Consider the following 18,916-nt stretch of genomic DNA (forward strand, 5'->3'; position numbering starts at 1 on the left):
GAAAAGTATTACGGAAAGATTTGAAACTTGGAATATCCCAAGTGTCTACGACCAGCCTAGCACCAAAGGTCGGTAATTTAGCCAATCTACGATACTAGTGTCAATAATATCAACATTTATAACTATTTTTCAAGCATGTTATTTCTACAAATTATATTATTCTTAGGAAGTTGTAGCGTATAGCAAAGAAACTCAAACGCCAGTGCCTGAACCATCAGGTTGATAGACGAAACAACCCAAGAATGAACTTTTGACATGAATACTCACATGTTCTACTATGTTTTGCCTAGATGATGAAGAAGCCAACCAAGTAGAGACTGATAATAAATCCAAAGAAAATGCTGATAATAATGAAGAGGAGGACAATAAAGAAATTGAAGATGAAGGTATCTCCCATAATCATTTACCGAAAATATTCGATGAAACAAAAGTTAATGTAGAGTTAATACTCAAACAACTATATTAGATATACCTCCTAAACTTCCTGAATTATCAGAAGAAGAAAAGAAGCTTATTCTTAATTCTCAAGATTTTACAAAGTTTTTCCTTCGAGCAACTACTATCGTAGAACGAGCAATTACTGAAGATGTTGATATATTTGTGGATTATACTGGAGGAGATGATGAAGATAAAGAAGGGTATTCTAATTATATTAATTCTATAATAAACTTTTTCTTTCATTCACAATTATGCTTTCGTCGTTCTATTGAATAAGATTATCTGCCAACTAGTTAAACTGTACCTATTTTTTATATAGAATGGCTTCTGATAGAGATCGAGTAACGTTGGGTCGGCAGTTTTTTGATGACCATTGGTCCAGACATAGGACTGTTACTTGTATAGACTGGTCTCCAAATGTATGCATACGCTTACATCTTCGCTATATCATTGTACAACCTTTTTTAACATGGGATATTATATAATTTTTGTGTCAGTTTTCTGAGCTAATTGCTGCCGCCTATAATCAAAATGAAGAAGCCCCTCATGAACCAGATGGCATAGTATTGGTATGGAATATGAAATTTGCTAAGAAAGAAACACCTGAGTTTATCTTTCGGTGCCAGGTAATAAATTTATCTCTTATAAAGACATAATCTGGGATGATGTATTATTCTTAGTATTTACATTTCATCTGAACGATCCAATTGTAGTCTTCTGTCATGTCTGTCGCCTTTTCTCAATTCCATCCCAATATTGTTATTGGCGGTACTCACTCTGGTCAAGTGGTACTGTGGGATAGTAGAAGCTACAAGCGAACACCTGTCCAACGTACCCCATTATCTGCTGCTGCTCATACGGTATACCATTATAAAGATAAGAAATTAAATAACCACCTACCTAACTAAATGATTTTTTTCCAGCATCCTGTCTTTTGCATTGATGTCTTGGGAACTCAAAATGCTAATAACTTAATATCTATATGTAATGATGGTAAACTTTGTTCATGGAGCTTAGATATGCTATCACAACCTCAGGTAAAATATAAAAATACAATTTTTTTCCAATTTCACTCGGTCTTTACACAACTAATGTCAAATCCCACTTCAGGATACAATGGAACTGCAATATAAACAAAAGGTCGTTCCTGTAAATTGCATGGCTTTCCCTACCAATGATGTCAATAATTTTATCGTTGGTAGTGAGGAGGGCACCGTATACTCTGGAAGTCGTCATGGAAAGTATGTTAAACAATCTAATTGACTCTATTAGATAAAAATTTAGACGTTTACTGAGATCTCTTTGTAATTACCGATATTCAGTAAAGCAGGAATCAACGAAGCTTTTGAAAGTCATCAAGCCCCGGTAGCAGCAATTAGTACACATCACGCTAATACTCAGGTTAGTAACTACTCAATGCACATACTTTAAAATAAATGCAACTTACAGTCTGTACAAGAAAGTTATCTCAGTGTCGTGTAAAACATTTTATTTTGACTTAGGTTGACTTTACACATTTATTCCTAACGTCTTCGTTCGATTGGTCTGTTAAATTGTGGACACAAAAGGTAAAATCTATTTTTTTCTTTATTTAAATAGTTATCCCTTTCCATTTACCATACGTTTGCTAACATTGTATATACATTATATCGTGCAGGCGACAAGACCTTTACATTCGTTTGAAGGCTATAGTGATTACGTCTATGACGTTAAATGGTCCCCTATCCACCCAGCAGTATTTGCATCCGCAGATGGTTCTGGCCGATTGGACCTATGGAACATCAACAAGGATACTGAGGTTTTATTGAAATTGGATAAATTCACAATTTGTTAGTTATTATCAAATAATCACCAACAATAGCAAATACTATCTCTTTGCACTATCGTTTAGGTGTCCAAATACAGTGAAGTAATTACAAACAATATCGCATTAAATTGCTTGAAATGGTCGCAATCAGGCAATCAGCTGGTTGCTGGAGACGCTGACGGCAAAGTATATGTATATAACGTCGGCGAGGTTGGTATAGTAAAAAATTTGATGTTTTGTTGCACTAGAGTCAAATATTGCATGTATATTGGTACTACTTCCCTGATTTGTATTAATTGTTGATGATTCTCTAACCGATATGTTATTACTGAATGCAGAACCTTGCATTGCCGTTACCGGACGAAAGCAGTCGATTGGCTGCGACAATACAAGAACTGCAAATAAATTCTGCCCCAGTATCCGATGGCCAGCAACAAAATCAACTCAATCTAAGAGGATCTTCTATTCGATAAATGTAGTTAATAAATATTTTATTATCTTACTTCTTTTCCTGGTACTGTATTATTTTTTCCTTCCCTGCAAAAACGCAGTAATATTGCTATATAATAAATATTAAAAGTTGATTAGCTTTTTATCACTACTTGCTATATGGATGTATACTGAAGTAGCTGAAAGTTGTTTCATGTTAAAATGGAGTAAGAATATACTCTACTGCTGACTGAGTGTTCAGAATGTTTAATCCAAACTTTGATTGCTAAATTATTGTAAACTTTTTATGTAGCAATGCAATATAGAAAAATTCGTTCTATTTAGCAAAATTACGTAATCTGTATAATCTGTCTTATTTTTGGTGTTAATTCCGATTTGCGTTATAAGTAAAATTCTTTGTTTTATTTAAATTATCATTTTCTTGTTACTAGTACAGTAAGCATAATTTTTTATATTGAGGAGAAACAGAGTGATGCATTTGTTCCGCCAAATCCGAAAGAATTTGTAAGAGCTACCAAGCTCTCATTATTAGCAGTCAATTCTTGTGCTTGTAAAGGGACATAATTTAAATCAAAATCCTTTTCAGGATGTAGATTGTGTAAATTAAGTGTTGGGGGTGCAATACTCTAAAAATTTGAATACAACGCCAAATTACTGATTGCAATTCAATACGTGTACATTAAGAATGAAATAGTGTCTACTCACATGTTTTATTGCTAAGATAGTAAAGATGGCTTCAACCGCACCAGCAGCTCCAAGCAAATGACCTATAGATCCTACAGTATACAAGATAAATATTTAGTTAAAAGTACACAGTGTACGGAAAATGGTTACGATACCGCACATTTCTATAGATTGCAAACCTTTATTTGATGATACTTTAAGAGCTTTAGAGTTGCTACCAAATAAAGATTTAATAGCTTTATTTTCAATAGCATCACCTAAAGTGAGATAAAAGTTCTGAAGTTTATTGCATGATCCTAAATGGCTAAGTATTCTATTGTGATAACATACCAACTGGAGTTGATGTTGCATGCGCATTGATATATTTAACTTTATTAATATTTATGGAAGCTTCCCGCAATGCCCTTTCCATGCAAAGTAGAGCTCCTTTCCCATCAGGTCTTCCGGATGTTATATGAAAGGCATCACCAGATAAGCCGTAACCAAGAATTTCCGCGTAAATATTCGCATTTCTTTTCTTAGCATGAGAATATTCCTATAACAGGTAAGAATACTTTCATTGCACCATTACGTAAATCTGTTATACACACTACACTAAGACGCTTAATAATTTATATTATAAAATTACCTCTAAGACTAAAATTCCTGCTCCTTCGCCCATAACAAAACCATCTCTATCTCTATCAAAAGGTCTTGAAGCAGCTGATGGACAATTATTGTATTTTGTCGATAAAGCACGAGCACTGTGGCGATAATTTAATAGTAGGATTAGTGAGTGCAAGAGATAAAATAGACACTAAATAGGTTATACCGTAATTAACAATTGCGAACTACGTGTATACAAGCTAAATTCTAATATGTAACCGGCAAAATCCAGCTATTGAAAGGGGCGAAATTGAAGCTTCTGAACCACCAGCAACAATTACGTCAGCATCTCCATATTTAATGAACCTAAAACCATCACCAATGGCATGTGCTCCCGTTGTACAAGCAGTTGATACTGCATGATTTGGACCCTAATATAGTAATCTCTTAATCCAGTTCCTAAATTAAATCTCTAATTTTTCATAGCTACCTGAAATCCGAATTTCATGCTAACATGTCCAGCCGCCATATTAATAAGGATTCTTGGTACAAAGTATGGACTAACTTTTCTGTACCCCTAAAGAAAATGAATCAACATATACAATTGAAGCGTTATAGACCTACGGTATTGAATCACTGCTAACTAAATTATCAACAAACCAATTTTGAATATGAAAAATCTTGGGATATTTTTGCAAACCTGAGTATTTAATAAGCTACTGGTATTAGAAATATCGTCTAAACCTGCCATACCAGTGCCGATACAGACACCCTAGGAGATTACATCATTAAAATTATGTTTTGTATGAGTTGATGATTTAATTTATGAAATAATAATGAATTCAAGGTTAACTATTTAATTTGTGAAATAATAATTTAAGCCTAATAATTTTACCGTCCTTTCACGATCTTCTTCATTCTCTGGCATCCAATCAGCATCCTTTAAGGCCTGTTGGGCTGCAGCAATAGCGAATATCATGCCTTCAGTCATTGTAAGTTTATCCTATTGAAATGTCAATTATATCAAGAATATAACTTTAACCTCAAAGAGTAACAACTATAAATCTAGACTATTATCACAGAGAGATACACTTACACCACGACCAATCCAATCGTCTGCTTTAAATTGATAACTGTCTTCTCCTCTAGGTACTCTACCAACTGTAAATATAGTATATATATATATATATACACAGATTATAGATAAATTGCAATAATTCAATCCAACATTGGATAAAGTTATATTTGTGCGTCTATCATAAGAATTTGATTTTCGCTATAACAACGTAACATACCAACTTGAGAAGGAAACGCATCAAATCCGGGCTTATCGATTGAAAAATTTACAATTCTACATTATCTCATTGTTATTCAATTTTGCATTAACATTAACCCATTTTATGAATAACTCTTACTAAGCTAGAATCGATTGAAGTTATTCCACACGCTCCATCTACTAATCGTTTCCAGGCTATTTCAGTTCCTACACCAAGAGGCGTTACCAATCCTTAAGCGTATTATCGAAAGTAATTAAAAAGAGTTATCATTTATGGTAGCATCAAAGTCATTGTATGTAATTAATCGATGCTTATTGCATGTCTGTACGATTATATATCACCTTCGCCTGTTTTGCGACATTAATGTTTACTCGTACGTTAACCCAATGTAAAGTACAGTAGTATCACGTCAACCGCCAATTAAAAAATTATAGTAAACTATTGTAAGGTAGCTCGTATATTGTTGTTAATATCGCCATTAGTGATTTCTGACTTTAAGTGAAGAAATATACCCGTATGTACTGTAGGTCTGGAAATGTGTACGCTTTATTAACACGGTCATTTACATACTGTACAGTGCTGTAGAGTAGGTGAAATACTGATATTTGATAAATGCAGCACATACTACTTCATCAAGCTACTATTTGTAAATTGCAAGTTTAGAGTAAACCTGGATATTCTAATTTTATTGTTACGATAGACTAGAGTTAATACACACTCCAACGGCAATCAGAGAAACCCATTCACTCCATCTGTGAACTACCTAGAGATTGTGGAGGAGTTACTGTAGCCAAAGACGATTCCATTTCATAATTCTGCAACTGTCTGTCTAGGCATAGAGAAGGAATCTACTTGCTAGTCTTGGCGGTATACATACATTTAACCCTTGTTTGTATGGTAAAACAGCATAGTGTAACCAAAACTGATAACAACACTGAGTGGCATGTAAATCTTCTCCCATCATAGAGGTATTGAGTTATAGAATTTGCCTTGACATCTAGAGCAATTTACATATTAACATTCCATCGTTAGCTAACCTACCTACCTAATCCAGTTACAACAACCCTTCTGCTACTAATATTGACAGAAGTGGATAATTTCCTACCATGAAGGAGCAAACGAGTTGTATGTAATGATCCTTTCCTCAATCGCTCCATCATTTTAACATTTTATGAAGAATTATATTAATAATAATAATAATGATGTCATGAATCAATTCCTTGGGTAGCCTCCACTCCAGCCGAAGTTAAAATGACGATGGCAACAGTAACTATCGCGTACTATCACTATAGTAGAAATATACATAGGACAGTAGTATGTTCGAAACATGCAATATGGAGCATACTGTACTCTATGTATTCCTCCCCGGTTGGGTAAGGACTGCATTTTCTAGCTTGCAAAGATTTCCTATTAGGCTTTACCCCCTGCTATACGCTGTCCAATGCAGTCTATAAAATTAAACAGACAGTATACAGAATGATGCAAAATCTCGGTAAAGTTGGACGACGCTTAAAATGGTGTTGATTATACTGTCCATTTAAATCAAGGAGTCAAAAAATTACCTTGATTCCTATTGCTCTTCTTATTTCCACTAGTATCTTCAAGATTAAATTCTTCTTTAGGCAGACTGTGCAGACAATATGTAAAACGCTACAAAAGTTAGACGACGCCCAAAATAATGCTGATGATATAATGTACACTAGATTTATTACAAGGAGGCAAAGACTACCTTGATTCTTATTTACTCTTTTATTTCCGCTAGTATCTTAAAGATTAAATTCTTCTTTAGATAGCAGACTGTGCAGACAGTATTTAAAACGCTACAAAAGTTAGACGACGCCCAAAATAATGCTGATGATATGCTGTACTGTACAGTAGATTTATTCCAAGGAGTCAAAGGCTACTTTGATTCTTATTTACTCTTCTTATTTCCGCTAGCATCTTCAAGATTAAATTCTTCTTTAGATGGCAGACTGAGCAGACAGTATGTAAAACGCTGCAAAAGTTGGACGACGCCCAAAATAATGCTGATGATATACTGTACTGTACAGTAGATTTATTACAAGGAGTCAAAGACTACTTGATTCTTGTTACTCTTCTTATTTCCGCTAATATCTTCAAGATTAAATTCTTCTTTATATAGCAGACTGTAGCAGACAGTATGTAAACGCTGCGAAATCTCTGAAAAGTTGGATTACGCCTAAAATAATACTGATGATATACTGTACCGCTAGTTTCTTAAAGATTAAATCCTTCTTTATTTTTTATTATTTGAAGAAGGACCGTCGCTGCTTTACATGTAGCTTTATTTAGAGTACTCTTGGTTAAGCCGACAGCTACGAAATAGTACACGTAGGTTTTATGGTACATACTGTCATAAATTCCCTTTACGAGAAATGCTAACTTAATTGTATATTACAATTGTAAGCAGGTTCTCCTTCTACATCTCAGAGATTGAACCATGAACTTGTTCGAGAAATATGCTCCTTAATATTATACTGATTAATAATTAGCGAGACAATAGTAATCGGCAAAGATGATTCTTCGTAAATAGTCGAATTTTTAATAGTGTTCATTACAAGAGAAGCCCTGTTTCAATAGCATAATATCAAACAAATCAAGGCTCTATAACAAACAGCTACAAGTATTATGCTAATATCAATGACAGGAATAACCCTATCAACACAAAACTACCGGCATCATTTAGTTATTCTTAATATACCCGTAGTCAATATTCTAATAGATCATTGGTAGTGATTTACACAATATCTGTATACGAGAGTTGTAATATGAATTCCAGTTGTCATAACGAGGCCATTTGTTAAAGGCATGTGAACTTTTCTACGAGTATTCTACTAGCCCATCTGCAAACGACTTATTACAGTATATGATTTATCTATGCAGTTATAAATATATTCTAGCTATTGCGAAAATATTACTTCTTGCGTAGATAGCCTTACAATATTCTATTTGGTAACAATTTATAAATAGTAAATCTACGCAATTGCCTATATATTCTAATGATAATAATGAGTGCTGTTTTCTGATATAGATAATTTTGTAATATTCAAATTTTATAGTGGTTTATAAATACTCAAGGTATCGAATAAATACAATCATGGTTAAGTTGCAAAATTGTAGGCAATTACACGCTAATTTTACAAAGACTCGCTTATTCTATCAGATCGAATATGTCTATTTAATAATTGAACTAATAGAGGAGACATTCAATTTATACAATATCGCAAGAAGAGCCTATGCTTATCTTCCGTCAATATTAGTAACAATACAGTAGTAAATATATCTTTTTGCGAGAGAAAAATATTCTGTTGTCATTCTTAATACCGTTTACTTGAATGTATGATCTTCTAAACCGGCTGCTTGACTTAAGTCAGGCAGAGATTTATTAAAATTTTCCTTACCAGTTAAGAAGTAAGTGGTTATAGTACCTTTACCCTATAGCAGAAATGAAAATCATTCGATGGAAAGTGAATGTAGGTTCCAGTAATATGGTATTGAAAAAGTAAAGGGAAATAGTTATGGCTACTAACAACTCATTTATCTTAATATTAGTTTAAAAAACTAATGTATTAATGTTATTAGTAATGATAGAAATTCTATTTTTTAACCAAATATTACCTTCATGGAGACTTCACCACGTAATTGTAAATGATAACCACCAACTTCCTTTAATATGTTACCGCATTCTGGGCTGACGTGAATTCTTAACGCTAAATCAAAATAAAAATGAAATATTTATTAATTATTAATCATTTCAATACTCTATTTCTATACTAGACTAGTATTCCTCTATCGCAATGAAATACCAAGTCCACTCGATTCCATGCGTGATGCATAATTAACAGTATCTCCAAATAAACAATATCGTGGCATTTTTAGACCCACAACACCAGCTACACAAGGTCCTATAAATAAAATAGATGAAATTCAACATTACTTACGCTACCCTATCAAAACTCATGATTTCGCACGTCCTCTCTAAACATACTCATTAATGCAACAGTGAACTTAAGCAAATTCCCTTGCAATTGAGTTAATCGTTTCGATAGGTTTAGGGTTAGATCTATAAAAATTTCGCTATATCCTTAACTCGTAAATGACTATACTATCAACGTGATTTAAATAGAAGGATCTTAGTAACCAACATCAACTTAAAATAAGTACAGCATTGCTTTGGAACAGCTAAGGTTGTTTAACTGGAGGAGTGATTTACCTGAATGCAAGCCAATTCTCAGTTGTAGTTGTTTGCCGGGGATATGGGGGATTTGAAAATTGCGTACACAATGTAAAAGATCTAATGCGAAAGTAGCAACTTCTCCAGCATGCCGATTTCCGTTGCGAATTGGTAAGCCGGATACCACCATGTATGCATCACCAATTGTTTCTACCTATAATATCAAGCTTAACTTTAATACAGTATTATTATTTCAAACAGCTTAGCTTCTCAAATAGGCTTTAAGGTGTTATATAATAGATTGACAGTAATATCAAATTAAAGATTACGGTTTCCGATTATTTTCTCCACCATTCTATTGGTTTACGCTTACACACTATTGTAAGCTTCTCAAATAGACTTTGAGCCATTATACAGCAGATAGACAATAATATTAGGTTAAAAGCTACGATTTTCGATCACTTTTTCCATCATTCTATTAGTATACATATTACAAAGGCTTTAAAATATCTCATCACCTTATAGACATCATACATGTCTGCTACATTGTCAAAGCAGGTATATAAATCATTAAGTAATGAGACCACTTGCAAAGGTGTACTAGAAGCTGCCAAAGCCGTGAAACCGACTATATCACTAAAAAAGATGGTCACTTGTTCAAATGATTCTGCGGTAACCGTTTGGCCTTTCTTCAATTGTTCGGCAACAATCCTATTTTTGAACATGCAAAAGGATTAAAAGAAATACTGTTGTTGCTATTTCACTGACTGGATTACTTTGAAATATTTACCTAGGTAACATTCGATAGAGAAGTTCATCAGTCTTTTTCTTCTCTTCATTTAATTCTCGAGTGCGATCGGCAACTAAATCTTCTAGATCATTGGCATATTTCTCCATCATTTTCAGCATGTTATCCATGATATTGATTGACCTGTCATACAGTACAATCATTTTTCTTAATTTACAGTTTATTAAATTCGTATCAGTAAGTTTAATCTATCAAAATAAACGAGATCATACAGCACGTTTATTTAGAAATGAGAGTTAGGAATTATTCTACTATGATTCCATGAAACAAGAGATCTCATTAATAATATATGGACCAGAATCTGATGTATTATTTTGAATGCTAATTCATTGTTAAATGATGAAATGGAATGCTCCAAATCAACATAAAAAATTTAAGAACTATACTAAAGCCAGTAGTATCCGTGTATCGTAAAGGCATAGCATGCTCTAAAGTTCACCGAAACCAAATTAATATGTTAAAATTCAAGATCTATATTAAATCAATAATATTCTCATACTGTAAAGGCCTAGCATAAAGCCTATCGCTTATTAAAATTTTATTGATTAACGTACTAAATAGATTGCATCCTCAAATTTATAACCGAGGTAACTGACAGAATCACTGAAGTAAAGCAAAAAAAATAAAACCAAAAATCTGCGATGAAAAGGAAGTTATTTATTTTAGCGTTACTTCTGAACAATTTGAAATATTTCAAAGGTCGCAGCCATCATCGTGATAACTTATGTTGCTTTAAAGTGAATGATGATGTTTATCCTAAAATTACTTAAAACTCATCAATCAACTAATGAAACTATAACAGGATAAGGGTTTACTCAGAAAGTTTATGAATATTACTGTACATATAAAACTCTTTTTACCTGCCGTTATTCATGGCAACTAATTTTTTTTGTATCACTTGCGTTGTTGGACGGCTTAATGGATCATGTCTCCAACATTTTTGCATCAAGCGCAGCATATCATCCGAACATTCTCCATCGGGAATTTGAGGTCGAAAAGGAGGATCTACTCTTGCTATTACCATGTCGATAATTTCTGAAAGTATATGATTCGACATAATGTAAGCAATCATTCGTTTACATTGTCTCGCAATGAATACATTTTTCACAGTATTGTTATACAGATTTAAACGAATCAAACCTTTTGGAGTATAATTGGTGGTACAGAAGGGTAAACCTCGCAAAATAATTTCTTGTAATATCATCCCATAACTATAGATATCTCCTTTAACAGAACCTAATTTATTACCTCTTAAATGCTCAGGAGCGGTCCATAACAATTCTAAGTGATAGTAGAGTTTACGTTTACTTTTAATATGCAAATAGCCAATATAAATATACTGTACTGTACTCTATGATTGATTTGAAGGGGGTTACATACTAGAGTATTCCGCATATTCTCCTGCTTCTCCATTTGCGCTAACAAATTTGACATGAAATCCGCCAAAGTCGGTTAATTTACATACCCAGCGGCTATCAATAACCACATTAGACGACTTTAAATTACCATGGAATAGTATAGGGCTGCCATGAATATAATGAAGACCCTAATAAATCGAAAATATCAATTTTTAACATACCAACGATATCAAGATATACCTATAGTATATTCAATATTATGGTTATAACCCAACCGAATATTGAAAACTGTTTAATGTAATAAAAAATCAATTCACTTTCATTACAGTAAGGAAATATCACTCTCTATGTGTGGTATAAAATAGGCAGTGCATTCATTAATAGAGCTCATGTGAAAGAATGGAAGGGGAAATTTGAAGTTAACTTGAATAAAAAACTTATCCAGTATCATCTAAAGTATAAATAAATACTTGGGCTTATCAGTTTCGTTCTTTTAGTTTATTACTTTATATTTTTACTTATGTCCACTGTAGAAACAATCCATGTGACTATGGCCGTGTTTACTCCGCGTTGGGCGTAGTTTTAAGGTAATTGGCTGTTAACTTAAACTGTATATCAAGATAAGCTATTATAAATAAATTTCCATAAAACATTTCCATGAACTTACTCTTGCAATATCAGTTGCAATAGACAACTTAAAGCTGTTGTCGAGTTTAATATTATCATTTTCCAATACATCCTAATGGATAATATAGTTTCAATTCAAAATGTTATTCGAAGGATAAGGATGAAAACAAGATTTAAAAATCAAATTGAAGAACTAACCTGTAAGCTACCTTTAGTGCAATACAATGTCACTAGTCGAATACGATCTTTTTGGATACATGCACCCAAAATTGTGTTAACATTATTATGCTGCATGTCTCTTAACTATGTTCAAAAATCAACGTTATGAGTGAATAGATCCTATTTTAAATATTCAAGTTAGTATTAAGCCCTAACCTGCTTCATTTTAACTAGCGTTGAACGTGACAGTGAAACCTTGGCGCTCGGATTAAGAAATTCTTTAATGGCAACTAGCTCACCCTAGAACAATCGAAATAAGGCCAAATGATTTCATATTATGTTAATTTTAGAAATCACATTAACTTATGATTTAACTTATAGATTGCTTTATTTAAATAAAAAATTAATAAGATGCTCACGAATGACACCAGTATCAACTAATTTTAACATATTTGAAGATTTCTATGCCAAAGGTAAACCCATATTTATTTAGCCTACCTTATAGGATTTGATAGTGGTAAAGATTTGGGTCACTGGTCCACTAGCCTGAGAACTTAGACTTCTTACATCTGCACCGCTTTGTACGCTGGTCTATAGCATGATCACGATAATAAAGTTAAAGCAGGTTAGCCTTTCATTAAAAATCATAAGATGATGGTGAAAGACTGCTGAGAAGTCATTAAATAAATAAGGTTTTGATTATTCTTCTCATCTTGTCCATTACGTTAAAAATATAAGGCAAATTTCTTCTCCATGTACAAAACTGATTGTGGTTGAAATTAAATGTCAGCTAATGAACTACGAAAAACAAAATCAATCCAAAATCGGTACTTAAAATACCATTCTCCGACCTAAGCAACTTAAGAAACCATAACGGATATTAAAGTCATCGATTTTTAATGTATGAAAATATACTCAATTGGCAAAGCCATTGGATTAATAATAACGTTTTATGAGAGCATATCCGTAGTAGTAAAAAACACTTGTAGGTATATTGTGGAATACGGAGCTAATGATAGCATAAGCTTTATAAGGTAGCAGTGAAGATAAATCAGTAATTAGTTACTGAAGTATAAACTTTAATAATTAGCATTCCTCTTTGTCTTGAACAAGAAACATAGCTATGATGGCGTGGATACGTGTATCCACTTACCGTGCTATTGGGGGTTTTCATTCGTAAATGAAGGTAACTTCCACGGGCAGCCTTAGAATGAATTGGGATCATATCGACTTCGTTTATTTCCCAAGATTTTTTATTGACAGCATCTTCATACCTAACTTTTCTATTTTAAAAATTATTTTCAAGTCCAATGGTTATTTTACAATATTTCGGTAGTCATTTACTGTAATTATTTAGGTTTAATATAAGATCAGTGAAATCATATATCAATATACTACAACTGTTAGAATTTCTTCAGTTCAATCTCAGCAGACTTACTTGTAATATACAAAGCAAAGTATTCCAAGGAAAAGAATAACTAATGTAACGCTGCATCCGATTATAACTGTAAAGGAATAGCAATACAGTTAAGGATAATTATAACAATCAGGTCAACCTTTTACAGGATCTATTAAAGTCGAAAGAGGTAGTTGTAAACTCGGACAAAAATTACCGAAATAAGATTTAAACTAGATCTAATATCACAAAGAATTTTGTTGATATTCTAACAGCAAGTTCAAAATTAAAATTTAGTTCTAATTCAAGACTCTCTAGTATAATTATAATATTTGCATATCTAAATCTATTAGCTTTCATCTTAATAGACTATTAGTTAAAATTTTATGAACCATAGCCAAGAATATTGCTTATGTTGTAAGAGCATTTTAATAATACACATTTTCATTCTAATTTAAATTCTCAAGTACAGAATGGATATTCGTAAATTATCTTTCGTCTTAATACACTTTTATCCATAGATAATAATTAGCTGTTAGTAGACAATAAGCAAATCTTATGCGAGTTTACTTACTATTAGTTTGACAGAGTTCATAACGCCATCCGCAACCAGGCCGACCTGGTGGTACTACTGAAGTATTACCAGGCCAGATTACTGTAAGATCGCGAATTTTGAACGACAAACTGATATTGGATAGCCATGGTAAATAATCGACTATCGGATAAAATTGATTGTCACGAAAATTTAAAATTGTCCAAATGGCTTGGCGATCGCCATGTTTATTAATTCGAACTTCACCAGATGCTCCTAAAATAACATTGAGATAAATGGAATACATAGATTAAAGCTCATTGGTAGATTAAGTATATATTAGAATGGAATAATTGTAGTAAATTGAATCACCTTGGAATTGCCGATTCCCTATATACTTCTGTAACATGGTTCCATTTCTTATATTAGTTTCATTAGCTTGTAAGGCTGAAGTGACAGCACAAGCGTAAAGATAGATGGCATCATAAATGGTGGATGCATAGTAATCAATCTAAAGAAATCAAAGAATGAATAGAGATTATTATAAGACGTGAATATTTTGAAATTATCATCATGTCAGTTTATCTATGAATAAAGAGTTTAATCCTGTAATTAGATCTTTCTATGATATTGACAAATTTCAGCAATAATATGAACGTAGAGTTGACCATAATTTTAGAATGACAAAGTTAGATTTTATTTAAACTTGCCTTAGCATCATAGGATAGATTTAACCTAGACCTTATGCGATCAGAAAAGATGCTAAATGGTGAACTTGTATTCGTATCTGGTGGATCATAGATTCGGAGAGTCAATAAACCTTGAAATACTTCGTTGATTGATGATATCTGTGATGTATTCGAGAAAGAAACCGATGCATAACTGGAGCTATTGGTATATCGATCTTCAGCTCGAACTTTAGATGTTAAGAAGACGTATTGTCCATTTAACATACGAAGCTGTTTGGCTATGATTAAAATTTCACGTACATCCGGAGGAGAAGCACAAATAACGATAACTACAAATAAATTGAAATTGAAATTACTGAAATATTAATCGGCTGAAATAGATTTATAGCTATCTACGATATTTTCTTTACTATTTGTTTTAGCATCAGTTAGATAATGACCGAAATGACCATTACTGATAACAGAATTGAATTAACAGAACGATAACATGGAGATTTGTTCAAATTAAAGCCATTAAAAATTGGATATTTATCTATATTAAATAAGTAGTGATCGATATCTTTCGAAAATAATGATACTTTTTAATAGCTGATTCAGGAGTGAATTATTTGAAGAAAATGTTAATCATTTACGGATTATATTCCATTTTCAACAAAGCAGCTCTAAAATCTTAGTAAAACATCCTCTTATGTATCTATATTAGTCTGCTCTACCAGATAATCAATCTGAAGTCTTCCTTTAACTGTACCGTTCTGATAATCACCGTAACAATTAATTTATATGGCACCGTTGGTTAATTAATGGAAGGTTGGCATCTAATTTGCCATATCTATCCTCTCAATCAGTCATGTCTTTTTTTCAAATTAAATTGTCTAATATCTTATCATTAGTGCCGCATTGAAATCAATATTCAAATTATTTTAATAAAGTATCCAACTGCTATTCATTTGGCCATTACTATCCCTCATTCTTAAAATTCGGATGCTTTAAATTACAGTCTAAAAGCTCAATCTGGTCACGTATTGTAATAGATCCATTATGGACTGTTGTAGGTTTATATTTGTTTTAAATTTAGTCGATGTACTCATATGTTCCTTTTATCGACATAGGGGGTACTCTACGCATGATAGTTGACTGAACCTCAATAGATAGAACTAGAAATTAATTTCCATGGTTAAAGCTATATATCAATATCGTATCAGGGAATGCGGTTATTACTAATGTAATAAAACAGTCTTATGAAATCTTAACTGATTAACATATCTTATGATCGGTTGCAATTATTTATGATAAATCAATGCTAAAAGGATAAAGAAGATCATCGTCCGATCAAAATGAAGTTTTAACGAGAGACAAAATCGACTGATTAATATAGCTGTGAATTTTAACCGTTCAGTTTGAGTGAAATAGTGAAAAGAAACTATTTACTTCCACCCTGTAATTATAATTAAAGAAAATATTCGCATTACTTACGCTGCAATAACAGTATATTCTAGTATCTTAACGAAATAAATGTTAGATAGTAGGTAATCGATATTGTATAGTCTTTCCAATATGAAAACATTGATCTCAATCTATTGATGTGTATTGTGGTTTAAAACTATCTTTTTGGCTTACTAATCATGCATAATTTTAATATATTAATTTGAATTTTAGGTAAAGCTATATGACCATTTGATCAATCTATCTCCTCGCAACTAATGTAAAAATAAAAGTTAGTATCTATCTTTTCAGTTACCTAACAAGATACAGCACTGAAATAATTTATAAATAAAAGACCATTTCACTGCATAATCGAATAAAAATCCACAATTGCAGTTATCTGTTGTCGTACTTGTAAAGCAATTTACTTTCCAAGAATAATAGAGAAAAATTGGACGATGACCATGTTCTCGATGGGGTTGATGATATTTATGAAATATTGTATAATAGAACTATCGCATAAAAGTTAAAAAATAATCTTTTAACCGCGTAATATCTCACATTATACTTATCGATGTAGAATTAAAGATTTATGAAATCTACTATTTATAATCTATAAGGAATACAGCCATTTTAAGTCTATTCATGTTATTTTTGAGAATTTTAGTGTGCCAATTTTTAATTATGTAGACTGCAACAAATAGATATTGCAAAAGTCTTCAGTGAATAGTAATAATTATTTCTCAATAAAACAGCACAGTATGGCACCGTAAACTAGCACTCTCTGATCAAATGGATATCTTAATGGAAGAAAGTAAAGATCCTGTCTTAATTATATGACATAGAAGGTTGTTGACAGATTTGAAGGGTATACTAGTGTATAATAACATTTTTAAACGCTATTGTCTTATGATCTATGGAGGAAAAACTGTTAAATGACGGAAAGGAGTATTTCTTTTTCGGCAAATACAATTATATATAGGAAAATCAGACATTAAGCGTAATTGTACATTCGATTTCGAAATTTCTACCGTATATTAATTGAAGCTGAGGATAGAATTAGAGTTGGGTAAATTGTATTTATAATTTTTCAACTTCTGTGTCTGTTCTTTCGGAATGGAACAGCGGATAATTTTGATGTTAAGAAGTAATAACAATCTATTAATTATAGGTTAGGTAGTAGACATCAATTAGATAATTATAGGATTTCATCGAGACAATTGTCCTTGTAATCATACGTTGTTCACAATAAGTTAATAAGGTAACAAAAACAAAGTGTTTAATCAATTAAGAGAATTCTATGCCCATTTTATCTCCAACAAACTATGATAAATCTACAGTAAAATGAAAACATTGTAGGAAAGAATCTACAGTATTCTGCAAACTACTAAATATTTTGATTAAAATTTAGTTACCCTTTCCGATTCAATGTCGTAAAAAAATCAATGTTCGTCGTATCTGTCTTTTACGAACGGATACGTAGAACAGAAGACTACCAATCAGATGAGTAAAAATCAACTCCATCAAGTTTGATGTTAATTACTGTGTTTACGAAATCTATTCGAAAGGGATGAATAATACATAGGATCGTTCTGGTGAATAAAAATGAACTATATCCAGTTTAATGTCAGTTACTATGTTCATAAAATCTATTCGAATGACAAATATGACCAGTTCTGAGTGGAGAAAATGAACTCTATCTTATTTAACGTCAGTTACTATGTTTTACGAAATCTATTCGATGGGAATGAATAACAAATAGAACTAGTCGGAGTGGATAAGAATGAACTCCATCTAGTTTTACGTCAGTTACTATGTTCACAAATCTATTCGAAGGAATGAATAACAAGTAGGACCAGTTCTGAATACATAATTTTATAACATGAATATAAAAAATTACCCATTTGACATTCTATATACGGTAAATTATGAAAAAATCTTACAACGGTATTTGTCTAAAGTTTCCTTCTAACTTAATCATAACGTAACTACTTACTTCTAGTTTGCCTTCGTAAATCTGCTACAATATTGTATAAGGTTTGTCGATGATAATAATACGAAGAAATAGGCTCAAATCCACGATTCGATACCGCTCGAACACCGTATCTGTAAAATACTTGTATAATTGAATTCGCCGTTAATTGCCATGATCGATCGGATGACGAAAGAATTGCTGCCCTCTTCCAACCATAATAATACATAGTGCTACCGTAGAGACCTGATGCCTGTGAAACTGGTCCAACTGTACGTGAAAAAGTAGGATAGAAATATTTGTTAGATAAAATAATGGATTCACAAGCATGCGATATGGTAGGTATATTCCATTCCCGACTCATATACCCCACCACCTCGCAAACTGAATCACATTGCGGTCCAATAAATGCGGATACATTATTACGCTGTAACTTCAAAGCAGCACCAAGGCCGGAATCGACTGTACAACGCGTATCGGATATTTCAGCTAATAAATTATAATTTGGTAAAAGTGA

At 32.4% G+C, this 18,916-nt stretch overlaps 3 protein-coding genes across 3 annotated transcripts; 1 reads left to right on the forward strand and 2 right to left on the reverse strand.

Moving 5' to 3' along the window:
• Positions 1-486: 486 nt before the first annotated feature.
• On the forward strand, positions 487-2,718 carry TRIADDRAFT_20566 (uncharacterized protein; the record flags this gene model as incomplete). Its single annotated transcript, XM_002109444.1, has 11 exons — positions 487-638; positions 758-857; positions 936-1,064; positions 1,152-1,298; positions 1,362-1,475; positions 1,549-1,679; positions 1,761-1,839; positions 1,941-2,006; positions 2,096-2,236; positions 2,330-2,455; positions 2,584-2,718. Coding segments are annotated over 11 exons (1,320 nt in total), but the record flags the coding sequence as incomplete, so codon positions are not given.
• A 426-nt stretch (positions 2,719-3,144) lies between these two features.
• On the reverse strand, positions 3,145-6,398 carry TRIADDRAFT_21737 (uncharacterized protein; the record flags this gene model as incomplete). The annotated part of the gene is made up of 12 exons (XM_002109996.1): positions 3,145-3,321; positions 3,401-3,471; positions 3,559-3,636; positions 3,710-3,914; positions 4,008-4,122; positions 4,244-4,395; positions 4,455-4,541; positions 4,665-4,736; positions 4,860-4,967; positions 5,061-5,125; positions 5,358-5,471; positions 6,287-6,398. The coding sequence occupies 12 exons, from the start codon at positions 6,396-6,398 to the stop codon at positions 3,145-3,147; spliced, it is 1,356 nt and encodes a 451-aa protein (XP_002110032.1).
• A 2,653-nt stretch (positions 6,399-9,051) lies between these two features.
• Positions 9,052-12,688, reverse strand: TRIADDRAFT_21495 (uncharacterized protein; the record flags this gene model as incomplete). The annotated part of the gene is made up of 10 exons (XM_002109997.1): positions 9,052-9,167; positions 9,476-9,650; positions 9,955-10,147; positions 10,227-10,367; positions 11,105-11,279; positions 11,376-11,525; positions 11,625-11,790; positions 12,270-12,341; positions 12,428-12,532; positions 12,605-12,688. Coding segments are annotated over 10 exons (1,377 nt in total), but the record flags the coding sequence as incomplete, so codon positions are not given.
• Positions 12,689-18,916: the final 6,228 nt, after the last annotated feature.

This window comes from Trichoplax adhaerens, genomic scaffold (assembly GCF_000150275.1).
Source record: "Trichoplax adhaerens TRIADscaffold_2 genomic scaffold, whole genome shotgun sequence".
Classification (NCBI taxonomy): Eukaryota; Metazoa; Placozoa; class Uniplacotomia; order Trichoplacea; family Trichoplacidae; genus Trichoplax; species Trichoplax adhaerens.